Below are 23,045 nucleotides of genomic sequence, written 5' to 3'. Positions count from 1 at the left end.
AGATTAAAAATGTGTGAAAATAAATGTTAAATGAAATATATATGAAATAATATCAATTTATTATTGCTCATGTATCAAATAAACCTATTGTCATTCCGTGTAATAGGACACTTTAGAAGCTGTTGGCTTCTGTACTCACTTATGCTAGAGCAATAATCAGTAGTTATTCCTTCACCAGCATCTTTTTTTTTGCCATCACCTGAAGTTTAAAAACAGGAACCGGAAAGATCTTTGTCCTGAGACAGCAGAGACGCTGTAACGTTAAATAAATGACTAGATACAGGAAATCACCACCATTTCCATGTATATTGATTTGTGTATAGATTTATTTTGTTGTTGCTTCGCTGTGAAATTATGCACTTAACACTATGCACCTTGCACTCTACTGTCTAGCGTATGAGGTTTAGAAGGGTTGTCGTAACATGACACTGTTGTATCATAACACTAACCGGAAACACGAGCCATTTCCCATTCGATGGCACACGTAATGTGAGCAGCTAGCTTTAGCAGAATACAGTGTATTTTAAAAATTTTGGAAAAGAATTCACACAGCATGGGCTAATTTAAGTAATAATTTATCTTACAGCACGGGGTAAGTTGTTCATCAGAGTGCGATCGGCTACTACTTCCACTACTTGATCAGAGATCCAGCCAATTACGTATAATAGGGTAGACGGGCGCAAATAATAGGTGGGCCTAGCACCTAATTCAGTTCTCCTCATATGTACAAAATTCCACATACACAAAAACCTGGAGAGACAAAATGAGCGGAATATATTACCGAAATCACACTTTATGTACTTAGCTAATATTAGTGGGATGGTTCGTTATTCAAATCACTAACCGCCTGGACTGGGGCTGAAATAGACACGTGACGCGTCTGCTTTAGGTAACTTGTTAAGGTTACTGTTATGTGCTGCGATATCATGCTGGTATTTTCTGTCATTTTTCCCTTTTATTAGGGAAATGATGTTGTTATTTTCGGGGGGCACGGTGGCTTAGTGGTTAGCACGTTCGCCTCACACCTCCAGGGTCGGGGTTCGATTCCCGCCTCCACCTTGTGTGTGTGGAGTTTGCATGTTCTCCCCGTGCCTCGGGGGTTTCCTCCGGGTACTCCGGTTTCCTCCCCCGGTCCAAAGACATGCATGGTAGGTTGATTGGCATCTCTGGAACAATTGTCCCTAGTGTGTGCGTGAGTGAATGAGAGTGTGTGTGCCCTGCGATGGGTTGGCACACCGTCCAGGGTGTATCCTGCCTTGATGCCCGAAGACGCCTGAGATAGGCACAGGCTCCCCGTGACCCGAGATAGTTCGGATAAGCGGTAGAAGATGAATGAATGAATGGATGTTGTTATTTTCCCTTATTATTATGGGATATTAAGGCTTTTAAATCACTGTTTATTAAGGTTAAGTCACAGTGCTTCAGTGCTTCATAAAAAATTCAACAAGTTTAATGAACTTAATGCAAGGTGTTCTGTACAATTCCTAGACATAAGTCTAATAAATGAGGATCCATCAGACTGCTTTCATTAAGCTGCAGAGACGTAGCTGCTTACGTACAGGAGCTGAAGTTCTAAGCACATGTTGCTGGATCTCATACGGGAGTAAATATCCGATAGATGATCATGTTTTGCCTTTGAGGTGCCATCTAATGAATGTCTCCTTTATTCTCCCAGATGTGTAACACAGGTCGAGTAAATGAACACACACACAAACTCACACACACACACACACGCTTGCACAGCTACATGGAAAAGACACCAGGAAATCAGGCTGTTGTGTGCAGAAAGAGCAAGAGGAGAGCAGCATGTGCTTTTCACTTCAGTGGTTTTAAAAATGAGAGGGAGGCTTTCACTGGTGATGGTGAAACTGTCTGTGAGCACACCTGTCGGCATGTCGCCATAGCAACCTCATTAGTGAGCCAATTGGATCAAGGCAAGGGTTAGAGATGGTGAAGGGTTAGAGATGCTGAGTCAAAAAGGACCAACAATTCAGAGAAATAAAAGAGCATGATTTCTGAGAGAAAGAAAGAAAGAAAGAAAGAAAGTACAGGATCTAGATGAACAGAGTGAATGTGAGGGAGTGGGGTAGGAATTGAAGAAATTATTCAAGAGAGATTCTCTTTTCATTTAGATTCTTTTGTGTTTTTTGAGTTTGTACAGCTGTTTGAATGCCTTTAAATTATTTAGAGGTAAATTATTTACAAATTATTTGGATTTATTTTCCGAATTTTTCAATAGGAATAAAAATGGAAAGACAAGCAGGGATAATAATAAAGAAAAAATAATAATGATGAGGTGGGATGCGATATAGAACAATAATCCGTATAACAGTGATTGTCATCTGTTGTTAAACTGAAATTTTCACTTGTTACATGTAACTCAAGTCAACTAAGTTCCTGTTTTACTGACATTTATATAGCTATGAACAATGGTTCCCTCACCAGCCTCTTTTTTCCCCTTTTTTCCTTGAATTTCTAGCTTTCGGTCCTGAGAAATTTTTTTCTTCTTCCTTATCTGTAAAAAAGTGTGTACACCTGAGACTCCATCCATAAATATTAAACAAACCTGTGCTTACAGAAATCTTCACTGTATCAATGACTAGACATTTTTTCTTTGTTCCAGAACAGCGCAGTTGTTTTATGAGGCTTGGATCTTGCAGCGCATCCAAATATCCAGTTTTTGTCAGACCTTATAGAGGTAATAATAGAAATGATTATTGAATGCAGTAATATCCAGCTGCAGTGGCACACATCAAAACTTCATCTCAACCTATTGAGCTAGTATCTAACTGCTGCAGACTGAAATAAAGCCCTACTGCATAGCAGCTCTAAAACACATGCTTTATTCACTAGCAAACTTTCACCCAAGTTCATACTATCTCAGTGCTTTAGCTAGCTAACATGAACTGAAAATCATTGTTATTTAGAGCCGTCTGCAGTGATGTGAGCTGGATGTGCTCAGCTTATTAAGCATTTTTAATAGTCATGCACTTGAATTGCTGTTGTTATTTACACAGGTTCTGTAGCCTTTAACCATGCAGTGTTCACACCGCAAATGTGTCAAGCTCATAAAATTCCCCATTGTAAGCGTGCACCATTAATATTTCGGTGTAAATTTGTCATGCACCAGGTATACAGAGCAAAATCTTTCAACTGGCTCATGCACTGGATCTTCTACCTGGATATAGTGCCTAAAGAATAACCAGTGGAAAATTACAATCCATTATAGAAGGCTTAAAGTTAAAAATCATACTTAAATGGTAAATTAAATTGAGGTTGCTGCTACGGATATGGAAAATGTGCAGCTCTCATTGAAACCTTGCTATTATTGTGAAGTAAGTGCAGACCATTATAATACACCGCCTGGTTGTTCAGTGGCACGATCCAGTCCTCTTATTGCCGTGGCCTGGGGTTGATTCCCAGGCAGGGATCTAACCCAGCTAGGGAAGGGTTAACTCTCAATGCTTGTCCCAAGCCCGGATAAAAACGGCGGGTTGCGTCAGGAAGGGCGTACTGCGTAAAATCTTTGTCAAATCTAATATGCGGACCACGTGATCCGTTGTGGCGACTATGAACAGAGAGCAGCTGAAAGAGAAAAAAAAAGAGCAGTCCATAATAATATGCCTCCTGGTGGTCCGGCGGCATCCTGTGCTTAATCCAGCCACTGATGAGTTAACTCTCAAGCCCAGCTGAAATGGGAGGTCATCAAGCGTGAAAAATCTGCGGCAAATAAAGTATGTTGACCACGTGATCCGCTGCAGTGACCCCAAATAAAAAAGAGGTGTAGTCATGACTTAGACTCATCAATGCAGTGATCTACTCAGGCAATCAGCTAGCAGCAGAACAATGCATAAACTCATGCAAACACGGGTTAAGTGTCTTAATTTCTGTGTCTTTGATCATGACATGGATGTTGTTGCTAGATGGGCTGGCTTGAGGTTTTCAGACACTGCTGAGCTCCTGGGATTTTCACACACAACAGTCCATAAAGTATCCTGTGAACAGAGGTTCTACAGGGTGAAACACCTTGTTGATGAGAGGGATGTAAGGAATGACAGGAGAGTGTTGCTAAAGGCATCCATTCAGCTCAAACCGAATAATCACTCTTTACAAACATGATGAGCAGAAAAGCATTTCAGATTGCACAACATGACTAACTTTGAGGTTACTGGAAACAACAACAGAAGGCTGGACAGACTGGAACAAGACCTAGTAGTCTTCTGCTGTTGCCCTCCATGGTTGTAAAGAGTTATTATATGAGTTACTATACCCTTCCTGGCAGCTTGAACCAATCTGACCATTCCTCTGTCCTATAAACAAGGTGTTTTAGACTACAGAACTGTCCCTCACTCAATATATATAACTCTAGAGTAGGGCTGGGGCGATAAAACGATAACGATATGTATCGCGATAGACACGTGATCGATATCAGTAAAAAATGTGTCCAATAAAACTTTGATATTTTTTATTCTTTCAGCAACTCAGCAACTTTTGAAATGAATTTTTTCTTCATTCTGATGTGAACATTATCTGAAACTCTCGACTTGAATCTGCCTGATTGTACTCATTTTGTTGGTATGATTGGTTCTTTGAGCAGGTTAATGATCCCTGCCACACATGACAGAGTTCACATGACAACATGACAAATTTCTGTAGGAAGTGCTGGACAAGCAATGATTTCTGGACAATTTACTTGTCAAAGTACAGGACATAAAGGACCTGCTGCTAACGTCTGGCACCACACACACCACAGCTTTGATGGCCAGAGTTGGTTTGATGGCACAAGGCAGGCCTAGGAGGTATTAAGCAGGTGGTTTTAATGTTATTATTTCTATCCATTGTAATAAAACATTTAAAAAAAAGCCATCAAAGTTAAATGAGTAATTACAATTATAACATACTTCACATCTAGCAGTGCAGGCAGCTGATGGTTACTGATATTGTTGCTGTTTCTTTCTATCGACAGCTTATTCTCCAGGATCAATAAAACAGTTTCGTACATGCTCTGACAGACCTGAAGTTTTGTTTATAGCCGTTGCTTTCTGCTGTCGGCAGAAATATTTTTCCTCCGTTCCATCCGTCGCCCCGGATGCGAGAGGCTCATCCCAGCAAACTCCTTTTTGTTTTATCTTTCGTCTGCCAAACCACACTCAGAATAACATTAGGACACGATCTACAATAAGTGATAAAAGATGATGTTTAAAAAACATTATCAGTGGCTGTTTTGCTGATTGTGAAATTTTACTCAGCATTCGTTTCACACACACTTTTTTTTTTATTGCTCTAATTTCAGCTGATGCATAATCAGCATGGAGCTGAAACATAATCCTTCACTCGCTCCCTTAACTTGAAATAACTAAGCTTTATGTTATTTTACAGCAGTTTTGTGATCATTTTAGCACTTGTGTTTGGAGCAATGCTCTTAATGTTCTTAACTGTTATGTGTAAATTATAAGTTTGCGGGAATAATGTAAGTTGTTTTTTTTTTTATTTATTTATTTATTTTTTAATCTAAATCTACCATTATCAAATTAGTTGGTGTTCTTGTTGGTATTAGATGATTTAATTCAGCTTGATCCAACCAAAACCGTCTGAGCTCATCACTTCTAGATATGATCAGATAAATGACATTTACTAATGCATTATTATAGAGGTTAGTTTAAAGCAAGCTCACAACAGCACAAACAAATCTTAAACACCTATAGATCAAGTAATAAAAAAGTTGGAAAATCACTTAGCAGCTATAAACAACAAATGGTTTCTTGGCAGCTGATGGATGCTTAGACGAAGCTGGATAGTTCAGCACAGTTGAACCGAATGGATTTAAACTTAAATAACTGAAAAAAATAAGGATCAAGCATTAAAACTACTAAATCTATTGGTCAAGGGAGCTAATAAATGATTTTATACTTGTAATTTTAATAAATCTGTAATGTTCTAATAGTAAACAGTACAATATAGATCCAAATATTAAACATTATTAAGAATTATTAATATTAGCTAATGTTTAAGTAATTGGTTTATGTATTATCCTAAAATAATTTTGTGCTGCTGTGCTGAGAGGGTCAGTGATTTTCTTTTTTTTTTTTTTTTTTTTTTTAATTTATTAGCTAAAAGAAAAGGAAATCCTTATTTTATGGAGTAACTATCACGTGTTGTTGTAGTATCATTAAAGTGAGATGTTTCAGTTAAATTGGATGTGTATAATCATACATGTGGGCAGTAAGGTGAATTAAAAAAAAAAATAAGAAAGAAAAGAAAAGAAAAGTCAGGAATTATGTTTGCTTGCTCATTGGAAACAAACCGTCCTGTTCAGGGAATCATCATTAATCTGCACACGGCACCACAGACACATACACGTCTGTTCGAATGTCTATGAGGCGATATCTTGAAATTTCTCAACTCATTTCTATTATGTGAGTTTATCCAGAATGTGTCAGTCTGGAGCAGTTCATCCTGAATCTTCCTCAACACTGCTAACTGAACTCATTCCTCCTGTTGCTGTTATTGCAAGGTCTGATAATCAACTGCTGGGAAAAAAAATCTCCCACCTTTTATTTTTCAGTTTAGAAAATAATCTAGAAATCTAGATGAGTACATCCGAGTCCTTAAAACCCTGCTGTTCTTCAGTCCATTCTTTCTCATCTCTTTTGAAGAGCGACATAAGGATTTAACTAAATGCAGCTCAGGTACAGTCAGAAATGAAAGAAAGAGCATGAGGGAATGGTGTTGTAGCCCTCAGGCAATCAGAGGGGTTTATTGTGCTGCTGCTACTACTACTACTGAACACACACACACACACATACACACACAATCACTCTATCAGTCTATCACTGCTACAAAGGTAGCAGGCAAACTCCCGGACAAACTAATGAATAGCACATTTGCCTCAGACCTCTTTTTATGTTCTTCCTGTAATTTGATGGTTTCCTCTGTACACTCCAGTTTCCTCTCCTGGACCAAGGGCATGCCCACGTAGGCTTCAGAAAATAAATAAATAAATACATAAATAAATAAGTAAGTAAGTAGGTAAATAAATAAATAAACAACAAATAAACAAACAAAGAAATAAATAAATACAATTTTATGTATTCACTTGATCTTTTTTTTTTTTATATTTTAGCATTTTAATTCCACAAAAAATAATGATAATAATGACAATAATGGCATCTATTTTACTCTTTTTCCTGTTGTTGGAGTGTAGTGAACCAAAAAAAAAAATAAAAAGAATCTGTGATGAATTTTTCAAGGCCACTGTGTTTCTAACTCCTTTATTGGAAATGCCCTGGCTGACCTTCACTTCTGCTGAAGGTTCTGCTTTTCTTTTCTTTTATTTCCTCAAAAAAAAAAAAAAAAAAAATCTAATTCACACTAAGAGACTTCACAGCACAATTTCTTTCTATTGACCTCACTTGACCATCAGACTGGAAACTACGCTATGTGATTAAGGTTTTTTTCTATGTTCCTCCATTAGTAGAGGCACCTTCAGAGATACTATAATTGTTTTACACGTTCTTCTTTCTCTGAGTTACTTAGGGTTGTGCTGAGGGACCTGACCTTATTCTTGTGTCTTACTCCTTTTATTTTTCCCTCTGTATTATATTCTGCCTAGAAGATTCTGGGGAGCTGTTTGTATCAACATAACATCCTCCTGTACTGTGATGTATAATAAATTAATATAAAATAATAAACCTTGATGGACTGTCCGTTGTGCATGCCCTCTACTTCGGAAAGTCTCTGAAGTAATTGGAGGAAGGACGGACATGTCTAGGTCTCGGCTCCGTGTCCCTGTGGCTCGTCCATGATGAAGAAATCTGCCGAGGTCAAAGGTCGCACATTCTCGTCTCAGGGGAGAGGATCTTATTATCTTGTGGATTTATGAAGGGTGTTATTATTCCTGCCTGAGCGTTTCTGCAGGATTCTCACTGCACGCCACTCACCTGGGAGCAGTTGCTCATTAATAAGCATGAAGGAGTCATGCCTGTCTCTGTGGGGACCCAACATGTGCTGGCTTTATTAAATCAGGCTCCAACCTCCTCCTGTGGTCTGATCTGTCTGATTCTTGTAGCTGAATGATCTTCTCTTTTTGCTTTATTTAAAAAAAAAAAACCTTTATGAAGCTCCACAGCATTAAGGATAATCCCAAAGTTTGATGTATTTACAAAACCTAATTTACATTTATGGCAGACACACTTAACCAGAGCGACTTAGGTTTATCTCATTTATACAGCTGAGCAATTGAGGGTTAAGGGCCTTGCTCAGGGGCCCAGAAGTGGCAGTTTGGTGGTCCTGGGATTCGAACATTCTCAAACCTCTAATCCAGGGCTATTCAAATAATATTTGTGACTGTACCGCTACACCAAATTTATACAAACGTACCGTAAAGCAACTGACAACTAACTGCTGCCAACTTGCGCTTCACGTTACCGCTTTTGACTTGAGTTGTAACAAATGGGATGTCTACAGTATTTGGAATTTGACTTCTGGAAAAATAACAACATACTTTTATTGTCCCATTTATTATCTAAAATCTTAGATGCATCACGATTCACTTTTCTCTGCACTATTTTACTACTCAGACTAGATCAGAAGCTACTCAGAAGATGGCTATGGCTACAAGGTGGCCTGTGACACTCCAGTGAACTTTCCACCTTACAAATTAGCACAATTTTATGTGTAATTTTATTCATTTTATCTTTATTATATGCCATTTGTCATGGTGCCATTTGCGATCACCTGGGAAATAAATTCCACTTCCGATTAATAATACAGCTGTACATCATACAGCAGGACTCTTTTCTGTCCTGGCACCGAGGTGTTAGCATTCGCTTCCCCTAGATGTCCGAACAGACTCGCCATCTTCAAATGATGGGTAAAGACCTTCCTCTTCCTGAAACTGGCTTTTATTTTTTGTTTGTTTTATATGTATATTCCAAAAAAAAAGGTTTTAGGTTGTATCCCAAGTCTGTAACCTAGTGGACCAGTGTTAATGTATTGATTGATCAAGACATTTGCACTTTTGTACGTCACTCTGGATAAGGAGGTCTGTGAAATGCCGTAAATGTAAATGTAGTAGCAATGTTAGCGTTCCATTAGAGACAATAATACGCTTCTAAAAGTCATACACTAGACCCTTGTAAACAAAGCAGTGTAAGTGCACAGTGTATAATTTTTAATAATAACTTTGTCAAACACACAAAGCTCTTGTTTTTGTTGTCAAATTCATTTTTTGTTGAAAATTGTCCCTTTTCTGATCATCTTTAGCCCAGTAGCTTAATGTAATAAGCCTAACTGAGGATCTGATTTTTATATTTAATCAAGACCTTGGACTTCTGGACACAGGTGGCTGTGTAGGATTTGAACTCATGACCTGTTTCTGTTGCACATTACAGGAACTTATCGTTCATGCCGTTATCTGCTCTGTTGCCGTATTTATTTATTTCACAAGTACACCATTCAGTCTCTGAAACACTTTGCTTGGTCCTCAATTAGAGCTAAATGTTGTCCTATATAAAGTGAGTTATAAAGAGACTTCAGAACAGGGGTTATAAATGATGCTCATAGCCCTGAATCCCACAATGCACTGGCCCTTTCACAACCAGATTATCTAGCACAGAAGGCAGTACGCAGCATTTTTGTATGGCTTCATTCACTTGCTTTGATTAGATGCGATGTCTCCACTTTGCACAGCTCCAGGGAGTGTGCAGAATTCCAGTAGGGTTTCTAGAGTTTTTCTAGCACCTCCTCTGTGGTGGTACACCTGCCACCACAAAACCGACACACTGCCTAGAGTCTCCTGCTCAATTATTATCAGTGACACTGATGCAGAACACCTGGGTGGAATAAGGATGTACCCTTCTGCTTTAATTAATTTCTTATGCATGAATTTATTTGCTATTGATATGTAAGGAATAAAACATGACACTGCATGCTGTTATTAGAAAATAATCAATGTCAGGGTGGTGTGATGTGGTTACCACATCGGAGTTTATTATTTTCCAATTAATCACATCCTGAAGTATTTTAATCCTCTCAGCAGTTTGCTAATGATTACGTTTTTAATATTTATTAATGAATATCTTGTCATAACTTTTAACCGTATCCACAAACAGTTTAGTTCCTGTCATCACATATATTATAGCAATCATTCTAAATCGTAACAGTCATTCCTTTACCAACGTCTTGATTTATCTCTCTCTTAATAATTAAAGGTGGGGTCTCCGTTGTTTGAGAAATGCTTCAGAAAACTGTGTTGGGCCGCCAAACAAAACAAAAACAAAACTAACGTGTAGCCAATGAGCAGAAAGGGGCGTGTTTTCTCAATATGGGTGGAGAGAGTGTTCAGTGCTCATGTGTGACATTAGCAGAAAGCGGTTTTAACATTGACATGGCGGATAAAAACAAAGGAAGAAAGCGAAGAAAGGCTTACGATAAGGCAAGAAGAACGACTAACAGAATACGTTTTTCAGAATATTAAATCAATCAATACACTCACTTGCGTTACTGCAAGTCTTTGTGCCTGAAACATGCGCACACGTTCCAAGTCTTCTGTTTCCATGTTATCGGCAGCAACGTTACGACCTCTGCCTCTAACATTAGCTCTGCCTCGGGTTCTAGGTGTTGACCGTCTCCTTCCGGGAGAAACGGAGCTAAACCTTTCATGGTACAACACGCAGTACTACAAAAACACAGTTGTATTACCATAGTATTACTCATTGAGTTCATTTATTGATAAAAATATCCCCTCGATCAGCTGCCCCAGCAGGTTCCGCCATAAATACTTGTCTGGGTTATACTTGGGTTATACTTGTCTGGAGTATGTGTGGGGCGGAGCTATCAAAACAGGGGTGGGACCCATTTGGGTTAGGGGCGTGTTTATTTTGGTGATTTCAAATGTCAACATTGGCTTTCAAACAATGGAGACCCCACCTTTAACTCTTAATTCTAACCCGTAACAAAAAACATTGTTACATAAATTGTTACTACAGAAACAGTAACACACTCGAATAACATTTTCGTTATATATTGCTTCTAAAAATGGATATTGTCAAAACACAGCTTTACAGAAATGATTTGCCTTTTGTTTATGAAGTGTATTATGCGGGTTTATATTTGGGAGAACATGGGTGAGACAAGGAAGTAAAAAAAAAACAAAAAATAAAATAAGGGACAAAGAGGAATCCTGGGATAATGAGCTGTCCTGTTCTGGTCTCTCTCTGTGTAGCCCTGTGCTCTCACCTGTGCAGTGTGTGTTCCATCTGGTCCACTGAGTTGGACGGCCCATATCCTGAAAACACTTCTAAGGAGCTGTGATTTATTGGAACGAATCGCAGAGCCAAAGTCAAACAGCAGAAAGGATCAAGCCTTCCTTTATCTCCCCATGGGCTTCCTTCAGCAAGCACCTCATCCCATTTCATGCCTTTCTCTCTTGTTCTATCTGTCTTTATCTTTCCGTGGCCGTCTCTCGTTCTGAACACACATCATTTTCTTTGGTTGGTCTCCTCCTTACCATCTCTCTTAGTCAGGCCCTTCTGGTGTCAGGAAGAAGCACCGCTTTAATCTTTCCTAATAGATGAAACATTCCTGGCACCTTTGTTGGTGTAGTTGGCACAACTGAACTCCCCTCCTTTGCTTTTTGTTCACTTTCATGGTGCTCCTTGGAAGTCGGCTCCGCTCCTCTGTAAAGAGCTCGTCTAGTGCTATAAAAGAATCCAGCCAGCAGAGCCAGAGAGCACAAGGATCGACTGTTGTGTCATTCGAGTGTTAATTACCTCTGACCTCAGTGGCATGACTTACTTTTGAGGATAATTTGAAGCCACTTGGCAGCCGTTCCCAGTATCATTAACTTTTACCTTCATTAGAGGAAAAGTACTGCACAGCACATAACCCTGTTTCTGAGTGTGAAGTGATTGAGGAAGTAGGCTCAAACGAATCTTTGACTTATATGATGAACGTCACAGGGGCTAAATCTCACCGTGTTCATCTCATTAAGTGACGTTCTTGTATGTAGATCATCATTAAAAGTGTGTAGAATCGTATTTTCCTGTTAGATTTGCAGATCTGACATCCATTTACATGATTAGTAGTAATGATTAGTATAAAATGGCAGGTATTGATAATTACAATACAAGGACCATTGCTTGGGTCACAGTACATGCTGTCAATGACTAGTAAGATAAGATGTGTGTTGATTTAGCTTGACTTAGCTTTTCATCAGCCATCTCTTTGTGTTAAAGATAATACAAACTATTAGAATGATTAATGAAAAAACAAAACTGACAAAATTATGATTTGTTGCTGAAACAACAAACACGATGCATACTGGAGGGCAGACATCTTTCTGAGTTTATCCAACTATAATTATATATGTTCATGGTTATATTTATGAATTGTATGATGAATTGATGTGTTGAAACTGACAAAACATAATCTCATATGAATAACCCTATCCCTAAACCCTAACCCTACATCTTTAACATTGTTTCTTTTATCTTTGGTATCTTATTTGCATATTTTATTAAGTAATATACTACATTAATAATGCATTTATAAGCATTATGTAAAGTTGACCATGAGTAGCAAAGCTGTATGGAACGATTATCTTCTAAATACATACAGTACATACATTTATATAGAATTAAAAAGAGAAATTTTTAATGTTAATGATATAATTATATTTTATAATTAGAATATATATATATATATGTGAGTGACGTGACATACGGCTCAGTATGGTGACCCATACTCAGAATTCATTCTCTGCATTTAACCCATCCAAAGTGCACACACACAGCAGTTAACACACACAAACCGTGAACACACACTCGGAGCAGTGGGCAGCGGGCAGGTTTCGGTGCCATGCTCATAATATGCTAAAGTATATAATAATGCTACAGTGTTTAGTGTTAATTCTAAACACCATAAATAATTAAAACATACAATCAATACAATAAATGTTCAAACATACATTCAAAATCTGTTTCACTTAACAAGAATTGCCCATTATTTTAAATATTAAAAAAAAAAAGTTAACATTGTGTATTGTGGTAAAGAATTCTGAACCCATAATTATTATTATTATTATTTTTTTTTTTCAGTTTAACATAAATTACATTTTTTTGTCATTAATATAAATATTAATCAGCAGCAACTTGAGTGAAAAGTAAAATCTAAAAAATACGTATGTGAATTTTTTAGTTTCTTAATATTTGGTGCATCTCCATTTTGCTTTAATGTGCACTTGAGCTGAAACAGAGCGTCCACACATTTATATACAACCTGATGGTCCGTGTAAGATCAAATCTATCAGTGTGTCACCTGAATACGTTACAGTGGTAGGGATCAGACTTGTGGAAATTTTGACCTTTTGTACAAAGGAGTTAACATCATCAGTATCATACATTTGCTTAAACTTAAAATGGTGACCTAGAAATTCGACATCTTCAGTATTGAATAGTTGAAATGAAATATTTGAAATTTGCAAAATTCTAAAAAAAAAAAAAAATTTGTTTATTTATTTAAAAGCATTTCCAGAATTTTTGTGTAGTCTCAGAATTTTGGACCCCAAAATACACGCTATTTTTGAGGGAAATTCAGAGAAAACAAGTTCTATAGTATTATTATTTTTTTTAAATGCTGGTAATGAATGTTTACCTACAGATGTTTTTGATATTTAGAATATTTTTAAAATAGTCAAACTTTTTAATCAACGTATAAACGTTTGTCGCAGCCTGACCGTCGAATGCATTCAGAACATCCTCGTAACAATAAATTTAAGTGCGAATGGATTTAGAAATTAGAGAGAGAGAAAGAGTTTCATTTTTCTCACATGGCCTTTCTTGGATGTTCAGACAAAGACACTCAGCCTCCTCTCTACTTGAGACTAGGAGTGCAACTTCAACTACAAGACATTCAAGAAGGTTTTCTCAGCATCACACATTCGGCAGCCCTGAGCCGGAGCGACTCGGGCTGAAAGATAGCGTCTTTGTGTGTTCGGTGCTGTGCAGAGGAGCAAGCAGCACCTTATTCTTTGTGCGCTCGCAAATGTGATTCGTGATGTTCAAAGGCTGTTTGGCAGTGAGAATGTGAGGCCAGGATGCAGTAGAAGGCTGAGGGGAACCCTGTGGCAGCTGGCTCGCTTTCTTATTTTCCTCACATGAATAATGTACCAGTGCTCCACTTCTCAAATTTAAACCCAGCATAAGGAAATCGTGCAGAAATTGGGACGCCTAAATGTGCAAACAAATAAAGATGCACGATCTGAATATGCGAGTGTGCTTAGGTGCGTATCTTTTTTTTTTTTTCCCTCGTTCATTTTTTCAAACTTTTGCTCCATTTTCTCCCTATTTGAGAACATACACTGTGACGTTGACGAGGAAAATCTGCATCCTCTACCGCTGCTTTTCTTCAGCTCAGTCAAAATGAGTGACTTGTCAAAATCCGAGCAGTTCTCTTCCTCAGAAAGACCTGCGTCTTCTGCCGATATCTCGAAGCCGCTCGATTTGTATTTAGAGCTTATAGCAGATGGTGCTTCATAGGGTCACCATCTTGTCTTGCCTTGCTGTCCCTCATCCCCACACTACTTCAATACAAAAAAATATATTTCACTATCACTGTCAATAAAACGCCTTTTATACACACAATGTGAGCCACTATGATGAAAAAGCTCCTCTAATTTTGTTGTAGTGAAGAAACTTAAAAATATCGGTGTGTTCTTGGTGGTATTGTTTGGTGTGTTCACATTGTACCATTACCATGTATCTTTGAGTAATAGTTAGCAAACATTAATTGGTTTATTTAGGCTTATACAATATCCAAGATTTTGTGTTGTTTACCACACACACACACACACACACACACACACACACATACTGTACATATAAATGCACTCAAGGCATCGTAGCAAGTTGGATAATGTAGGCACATATTGCCTTGAGACACATTTTTATGTACAGGCTTGCTGTATCTTATTTTGACAAACATTTTCTGAATAGCTGAGGTCACGTTTTTTTGTGTGTGGGATGTTTTTTTCCACCGAGACAGCACTCTATACTCAGTCACTATCGGTATCTAGTGTCTGTCTCTATGCAGCATTCTTCAGGGCCAAGTTCTAGGTTAGCTTGGTTAATTAGCCCAACAGCCATGTTATTGGTATTGACCGGCGCTTTAGAGAGTGGGCCGCCCAGCCATTACCTTTTTATTGGATAGAACAGGATCCGCTAATCTGTTGGGACGTGTGCACGAGTTTAATCACCGTGGAAACTGGGAGCGGTGTTATTAAAAAGCCAGCTCAGCTGACTTCTCACTGCGACCGCTCCAGTTTGATAATCGTAATATGCTCTGTCTCACAGCGTGGTGAAGATTTTTCCAGATGATAAAGAGATGGATGAGTTTTAGAGCAGTAAACGGATGAAATGAAAAAGGCTATTGAGAAGTGATCGTTAGACCTGAAAATGTCTGAAACTGCATGGGGAAGGTTGTGATTTTATTTTAGCATGTAGTACTGTACATGTGTAATATAATGAGGTGGAATTGTCTGTGTCAGGTTACTTTTCTGAGGCTTGTGCCTGTTATGACAGTTGTGGATTGTTGCTCTTGGTTTCCTCACTTCCTCCTCTTAGTTTTTTTTTTTTTCCACTACACCTATTGCCAAAGTTGTTATTTAGAGCTCTACATCCTCTCACTTCCTCTTATGCACCTAGAATTTCCCTTTTTTTTATTCTCTATACTTTGTCTCCAAACATCTCCACTCCTTCGCTGCAAGATTATGGAAATCATCAGGCCATGGTGAACAAATATGCAATTATCATGCTAAACACAGTCAGCTGTTACTTCTGTAGCTCAGATGCTACTAATCCTCACACTTCTTTCCAAAGCAGTTTATATGTGTACTCTGCCCCCTTGTGCCTGCTCAGAGTACTTCATGTGCCATGCCAGGGATTTTCCACTAGCAATGTTGTTACTATTCTATAATCGCTATCACTATAATATTTTCTTTTCCCACCAAACAGTTTTATTTTAACAATTTGATAACCAGATGTTTGAGTTTACTAATGAAAGGTGCAGGAATATGAACTATTATTGCTTTTAATAAGTGGGAAAGTTTTATACGTGTGAGAATATATTTTATGATTTAAAGACCTAATATTATATACAGTATAATAGTAGTAATATTATGAGCCATAATATAACATGTATTCTTTAGTTTAACGCCAGTAACTTGCAGAATAAGCCTTGGATGAACAGCCTGGAGATAAATGGGATTGCTTTGGATGATACATTTATAAAAATCATGACTGTGGCTTTGGAGTGCGACAGATTTGCACTCAGTTCTCCATCAGTTACAAGACAACTTCAACAAAACGGGCTTCATGTTTTGTTAAACAGTGAAGAACACTGTTATAGAAGGGAAATTATTGATAATCGCACTCTCCGGTGTTACGCAAGTGAGGATTACTCAAGGTTTCTTCCTCAGCGAGTTTTTCTCACCACTGTCACCTCTGGGATGTTTTTAAGGGCTGAATTTAAAATGTATAATTTATATCCTGATTTATGTAAAGCTGCTTTGTGACGATGTTAAAAGTTGTTGCAATACAAATAAAATTGGATTTGAATTGAAATGAATTTCTAGGACAAAGGGTTAAAAGGCTTAAAGATTTTTTTTTATATATAAATATCACATTTATCTCTGCTAAATATATGCATGGCTGCATGGCTTTAGTTTCCCAGCTCACTTTCTCTGCACCATATCACTTTTCTTCTTTTCAACATCTTTAAGGTCTGACCGATGTATGCTTTTTGCATTTGGAAAGAATCTGTGAATCACATTTAATGTCAACATCTGATGTGTTTCATCACACACATCAGATTGATTATCACTGTAATCACTCACAGTGATCCAGGCAGTTAGGTTTAATGTGTGCACATCATTCTATATGGTGCAAAAATGATGAGTACGGGGTCACTAGGAACTGTTTCATTATTATGCTTAGAATTTTTAAAATGAAGACCAGGCAGTTGGTGGTGTTTGTCCCTTTAACCTTAAGTTTGAAACCTGTATCATAAACAGTACAGAAATTAAACATCCGATGATTTGTTCCTGAAAAACACCGATCTTCTTGCACTGTCCACTTTTTTGATGGACACAAAGTTAAGTTGCTCAGGTTGTTGAAACCTGGAACTGAACTACCAACACAGCGGAAAAGTGAAGAACACTCGCTAACTAGCATTGACATCTTGTCAGTATAAGGTACAAGAATCTCAGCCTGAGATACAACCTGCTGTGTGTGTTAAAGTTTTCCCTGCGATGCTTTGACACCGTTAAATAGCAGCCGTGTGGTGATTTTCTAGATTGTGCAAAGGCTAGGAACTTGGGTGCTTTCCAAAATAAAGTTCAAGTGACTTCATGGCTTTTGGGGTTTAGTTAAATGTTTTCCTGATATTCCTGTTTCTTTTGCTTTAGAAAATTCCCATAATAGCATTTGATATCTAGTATACACTTCTGCTCTATAACAAGGACCTAGCGTCTTGTCATTTCTTGTTTTTTTTGTGCACTTCCAAAGATTCCTGATTAAATCAAGGCTTGCTTTGCAGTAGATTTCCCCTACCATTTCCCCTACCACTATCTTGTCTGGTTGATAAAAGGCCAGGATGAAGGGATGTCACCTTGCAAACATTAGCTAATATCTTATTCTGTCTGCCATAGTGGGGGCTGGAAAAGGCATGAAAAATACACACCTTCAAACACACATACTCCTTTTATCACTCCTGCTTCCATAACATACTAAAGTAACGTTATAGTCAACAAGCGTCCCATCCGCATCGTAAAGATGGTGAAATAACGATCATCTCATCCAGCCATCGTCCCGGAAAATGGCTACCCTGAACATTTCGCTGGTTTCCGTGCTTTAAAACGCATCATCCATCTAAGCAGCTAACTATCAGCGTCTTCCGAAGTCATCAAGTGTATTAAAACAAGGAAAGTACTGTTCTATACGAGCTGAAGCTAGGGTTATGATTGGCTTTTCATTTGGTATGCACCAGTGGGCATGTCGGTTTGTTTTTGGAACAAATGAATTGTTTGTTTATTCCGTGCCTTGGGAGTAGTCACGTCCCCCTGGCAAGTGTGTTTTATGCACCTATGTTTAGTATGTTTGATTGTGTCAGCAAGGTCAAAGTCAGCCTTCTAGCTTCACTGCACTACAGGTAACTCTGATTACACTCAGTCTCAGGAATGTTCCAGCAATTCTCTCTCTCTCTCTCTCTCTCTCTCTCTCTCTCTCTCTCTCTCTCTCTCTCTCTCTCTCTCTCCTTCTCCTGTGATGATGTTTCAAGATGTGGATTTCTGTGAGTACAGACAGGACAGACAGGAAGAGAAGTGATGGACAATATGAAGCTGCCAGGGTCTCTGGGGCACATGTAGAGGCCATGACTGCACATTTATGGCTTCGATTTATGGGTGATTCCATGATCGCGATGCCATTTAGCCCTTGTAACTATAACACAGTAACCTTTTTTCCCCCCAAACATTTTTAACAGTGAATATAAGACATCTGACATTTAACCATTTTTTTTTTTTTTTTTAAACCATTGACGTTTTAAATAATTTATCATGCATGCAAATGGCATGAGGACGTTCTAATGATTTATTTCAAGTGATTTAGTTTAAAACGAATCAGTTACTTTCAGTTTATAATTTAGGTATAATTTGAGTTATTCTTGTAATTTCTCTAAATGATCACATGATATAAATCGTATTAATGAAGGGATCGATTTCACCAGTAATAATCTCCAGATTCTTCAGTAAGTTATCAAGGTTCCACACTATGTCACCACCTCTAGGCTGAACGATTCACACTAAATAAGATAGCTCTTGTTTCTTGCATCACTTTCGGTTCCATGAGTTTGCATGATGCAATAAGAACCTGGCTTTACTCAACCGGGCATATTTCCTGTCTTCCTGACTTCCAGCTCCTGTGCCCAATCAAGATATTTTTTCCTTGTACAACACTTGAACCCAAGTGTCCATTGTAGGTCCTTTTGTACTGTAAGCATAACCCAATCTGTGGTGTTCTCTGAGAAGCCAAATTTGTGCTTAATTCCAAATTTGCCAAAACCTTATCTTTGTGTTTGCACCATTCTTGTGTAAAGCATTTGAAATGACTGTGTTAAATAATCTGGAACATCAACAAATACTGTCAAGACACTAAGGACCTATTTTGTCTGATTACAGTTTCATGTTAATTGCTGATGCTTGGCTAGTCTTTAGTAGTGGATTTTATTGACCTTTGAACCTTTTTATTGCTGGTTTACAAGCTAGTAGCGACAATTTGTATTAGTGTGGATTTATACCAGAGAAAACGGCTAAGCTCTCAAATGATTGCTTTAAAGCATCATAAGATCCCTGTTTGCCATATTCGACCAAAGAGCACTAGTAACTAGGGATTACAGTCTGATAGATGAAGTGCAGCCATAGCCTGGAGCACTAAGCTTCCGGAAGACGGTGTTGCTTCACTTTTCTCATCTGTCTCCCTTACTTCCTTTTTTTATAGCTTTGTTCTCTGTCACATGTTGGCATGTGATAATGCAGACATTGATAATGATATGAAAAACTATTTATAGTCTTTTATTTTTTCCCCGTCTAGACAATATGGGATGTGTTATCACTGCATCATTTTTAAAAAAAAATCCCAGATGACGCATTTGGATGTATTTTTGTAAAATAATAAATGCTTTTGTCACTGACAATTTTTTTCATTGCTTTTTCCAGGAAGTTCTATTACATCACACTTCTTCGGGACCCAGTGTCAAGATACCTAAGTGAGTGGCGGCACGTGCAACGAGGCGCCACATGGAAGACGTCATTGCACATGTGTGACGGCCGCACACCGACACCCGAGGAGCTTCCCACCTGTTACGATGGTGTGGACTGGTCGGGCTGCACCCTTCAGCAGTTCATGGAGTGCCCATACAACCTGGCCAACAACCGGCAGGTGCGCATGTTAGCTGATTTGAGTCTGGTAGGTTGCTATAATGCATCCACTCTGCCAGATAAGCAGCGTGCTCGTCTCCTACTCGAGTCAGCTAAGAAGAACCTGCGTGACATGGCTTTCTACGGGCTCACAGAGTTTCAGCGCAAAACGCAGTACCTGTTCGAGCGCACCTTCCGTCTCCGCTTCATCCGGCCATTCGTTCAGTACAACAGTACGCGTGCTGCCGGCGTCGACCTGGATGAGAAGACCGTGCAACGCATTGAGGAGCTAAATGAGCTTGACATGCAACTCTATGACTACGCAAAGGACCTGTTCCTTCAGAGATACCAGTACACACACATGCTGGAGAGGCGTGAGCAAAGAATGATGCTTCGAAATAGAGGCTCTTACCACAGCCTGGCACGGGAGGAGGGCGCAGGGGGAGAGGGAACGGCTCGGCTGCCCACTGAGGACTACATGAACCAGATTGTTAGTGGATGGTAGCCCAGGCGATCTCTCTTTATAAAGAAAGAGAGACACAAAGACAAATAATGGAGCCAGCCTATGGAGAAATAAAGTGGTTATCAAGGACTTTGTTCCCCAGGGATCTTTAAAGAATAAGATGCAAAGGAAAACAGGCAACGGTGGTGAGTGGTGGAAGTGCCCTTTTCCAAGAGAAGGGATCATTATGGGTATTCTCTCTCTCTTTTCCCCAGGAATCTTTAAAGAGAGAGGTGCATAATGAAAGAAATGAGAAATGATGAGTGAAGGAGCCATTTCTATTTCAGCTCATATAGAAAGATTGGGATCATTATATAGACCCTTTCTTTCATTTCTCCCAGAAATCTTTGAAAAGACAGAAACATGCGGAGGCAGAGAAATGGTAAAGATCATGGGTAGAGGGTTATTTCTTCCTCAGCTCAGAGACAGAGAGGAATCATGGCAAGCTCTCCGTCTTTCCCCAGCTAATAAGCTGTAATTTGGGCCAGACCTACAAGAGATGGTAGTTATTGAGAGTGCACCTTTCTGGATGGGTGAACAAATATCCCACCCTCAGACCTAAGTGACAAAATTGTAAATGCTTAAAAAAATCTCCCCCAGTAAGGTGAGGTGTTGTTTCATTGAGCTGCAACAGAATTCTACAAAGCTTACTTTTGTATAAGAATGAAAAAAAAAAAGTCTTAGGAAAGTCATGCAAAATTCTGGGGATATTCAGAATGTTTTATATTCTGTGTGTAAATCTTAAGTTTCTTTTCTCTTTTTTTTTCTTGTGAAAGAACTGATGTGAAGTGCAGAGACTGGAACTTTCCAACATGAGATTATTACTAACAGACGCGGCGACTGAGTTTGATTTAAGAGAGATATATGTAATATATATGACAGACATGGCCTTGGATTTCCAGCATATGTTTCTATCATTGTATGTGCTGACTGTGTGAGTGCTCAGCCTCTCTGGGTACGACATTTTACTCGTCGGATAAATGGAGATGTTTTTGCCAAGACATGTTCACACCATAAAGAAATAAGGTTTCATCTACAGTCTCAACTGCTTGTAATAATAGTACCAGAAATTAGGACACAAGATAACAAACACTATCCTTTTTTTAATGGGAAAAGCATGAAGTTCTACTTTAAACCTGCACATTTGTGTGTGTGTGTGTGTGTGTGTGTGTGTGTGTGTGTGACTGACATATAATTGTGTGCGTGCAAGCTTTGTTTCTTTCTGTTCTAAACGAAAGTGCATTCAACACGAACGAGCCAGTCTCTCAGTTCCTGCACTTTAGCTTTATCATAGAGACGCCACACTAAAGTCCCTCTCACATTCCACGCATTCAAACTGTATAACACTGACGCAATTACCGAGGTGGTTCGATTCCTGTGCAGAAATGTGACAAAGCCAGAGACGGCACTTCATAATCGACTCTGTCAATCCTTCATGAAAGCATACTTGCCCTAATAAGAGAGTGTGGAAATATGTAGCGTGTGTGTATGAGTGTACAGTTCTATATTTGTGTGAGAGAACCTTTTAATATGAGACATTTTAAATACGTCTCCCCTTTGTTTTCCATTCATCTTCTATATTGTTGTACTGTATTAGTACTTCTGTTATGCTAAATTGACCCTAAAGTTACCAATAAAAAATTTTTTTTTCTTTTTTAATAAAAAAAGCCTCCATTATTTTTGATTTGATCTTCGTATGTAATGATTTACTTGTCATTGAAATACATGATATCATTTTTTGTATTTTATGTTGTCTTCTTACAGAAAATATTGTTCGTGGCTGACCTGTTGTAAGGGCATTTTAAAATAATTGAACATAAATGCATTATTTTTTATTTGACTTGCATTAAATTAAACTAAACAACAAATCTAAGAACACGAATTACATCCTCGGAGTGAACGGGATCTTTTCAGGACAGGAAAAACACCAGAATTATTATTGATGCTATTCAATATTCTAATTGTAATCATTATTTATTTTTCGATTATCCTTCCATTTGACGCCTTTAGACGGTTTAATTGCCGCTCGTTTTGAACGCTTCGTGCTGGATCGGAGCGATCGTGGAAACTCCTCCAAAGCTCTCACTGTTCATTAAGCCGCAGATGTGTTTACTTTCTAACTAAAGACTTGGGAGCACTGGGAGCTATCTAAGTCTTCCTGTGTTGGAAAAAGAAGAAGGGAAAAAAAAAAGCCATGGAAGATGAAAGTGAGAGGGTAGATGATGGTAGAGTTGTCAGGATGATGAGAGGAAAACGACACAGGCACGCAGATGGCAATGACTGCAGTGAAGCCTCGGGTGAGCACTCCAACAGCCTGGAGGCTCATTATACACACACACACACACACACACACAAACAATGGTACAGAGATATTGTGGCAAATAAAGAAAAAGTTGTATAACTGGTTCCTTTTTATTTTGTCTCTCCCTAGGTGTGCTCTGAGTGGCTTCCTGAGAACAGATCCTAAACCTCTCTTACACACAAACACTTCAGTTGATGTTTGAGTAGCACATTTTCAATATATCCATATTGCTTTATCAAAATAAAAAATAAAATATTAGTTCACCACTTTTC

At 38.5% G+C, this 23,045-nt stretch overlaps 1 protein-coding gene across 1 annotated transcript in view; it reads left to right on the top strand.

Moving 5' to 3' along the window:
• The window catches only part of hs6st1b (heparan sulfate 6-O-sulfotransferase 1b), a 69,480-nt gene extending 47,349 nt beyond the window's left edge, over positions 1-22,131 (top strand). Inside the window, exon 2 of the mRNA XM_060861355.1 lies at positions 19,769-22,131. Coding sequence (XP_060717338.1) covers positions 19,769-20,474 — 706 coding nt within the window. The 3' untranslated portion in view covers positions 20,475-22,131. The remainder of the gene's footprint in view (positions 1-19,768) is intronic.
• The last annotated feature ends 914 nt before the right edge of the window (positions 22,132-23,045 follow it).

Source organism: Tachysurus vachellii, chromosome 25 (assembly GCF_030014155.1).
Source record: "Tachysurus vachellii isolate PV-2020 chromosome 25, HZAU_Pvac_v1, whole genome shotgun sequence".
Classification (NCBI taxonomy): Eukaryota; Metazoa; Chordata; class Actinopteri; order Siluriformes; family Bagridae; genus Tachysurus; species Tachysurus vachellii.
The sequence above is the reverse complement of the archived record's forward strand: the minus strand, read 5'-3'. Positions and strand labels throughout refer to the sequence as shown.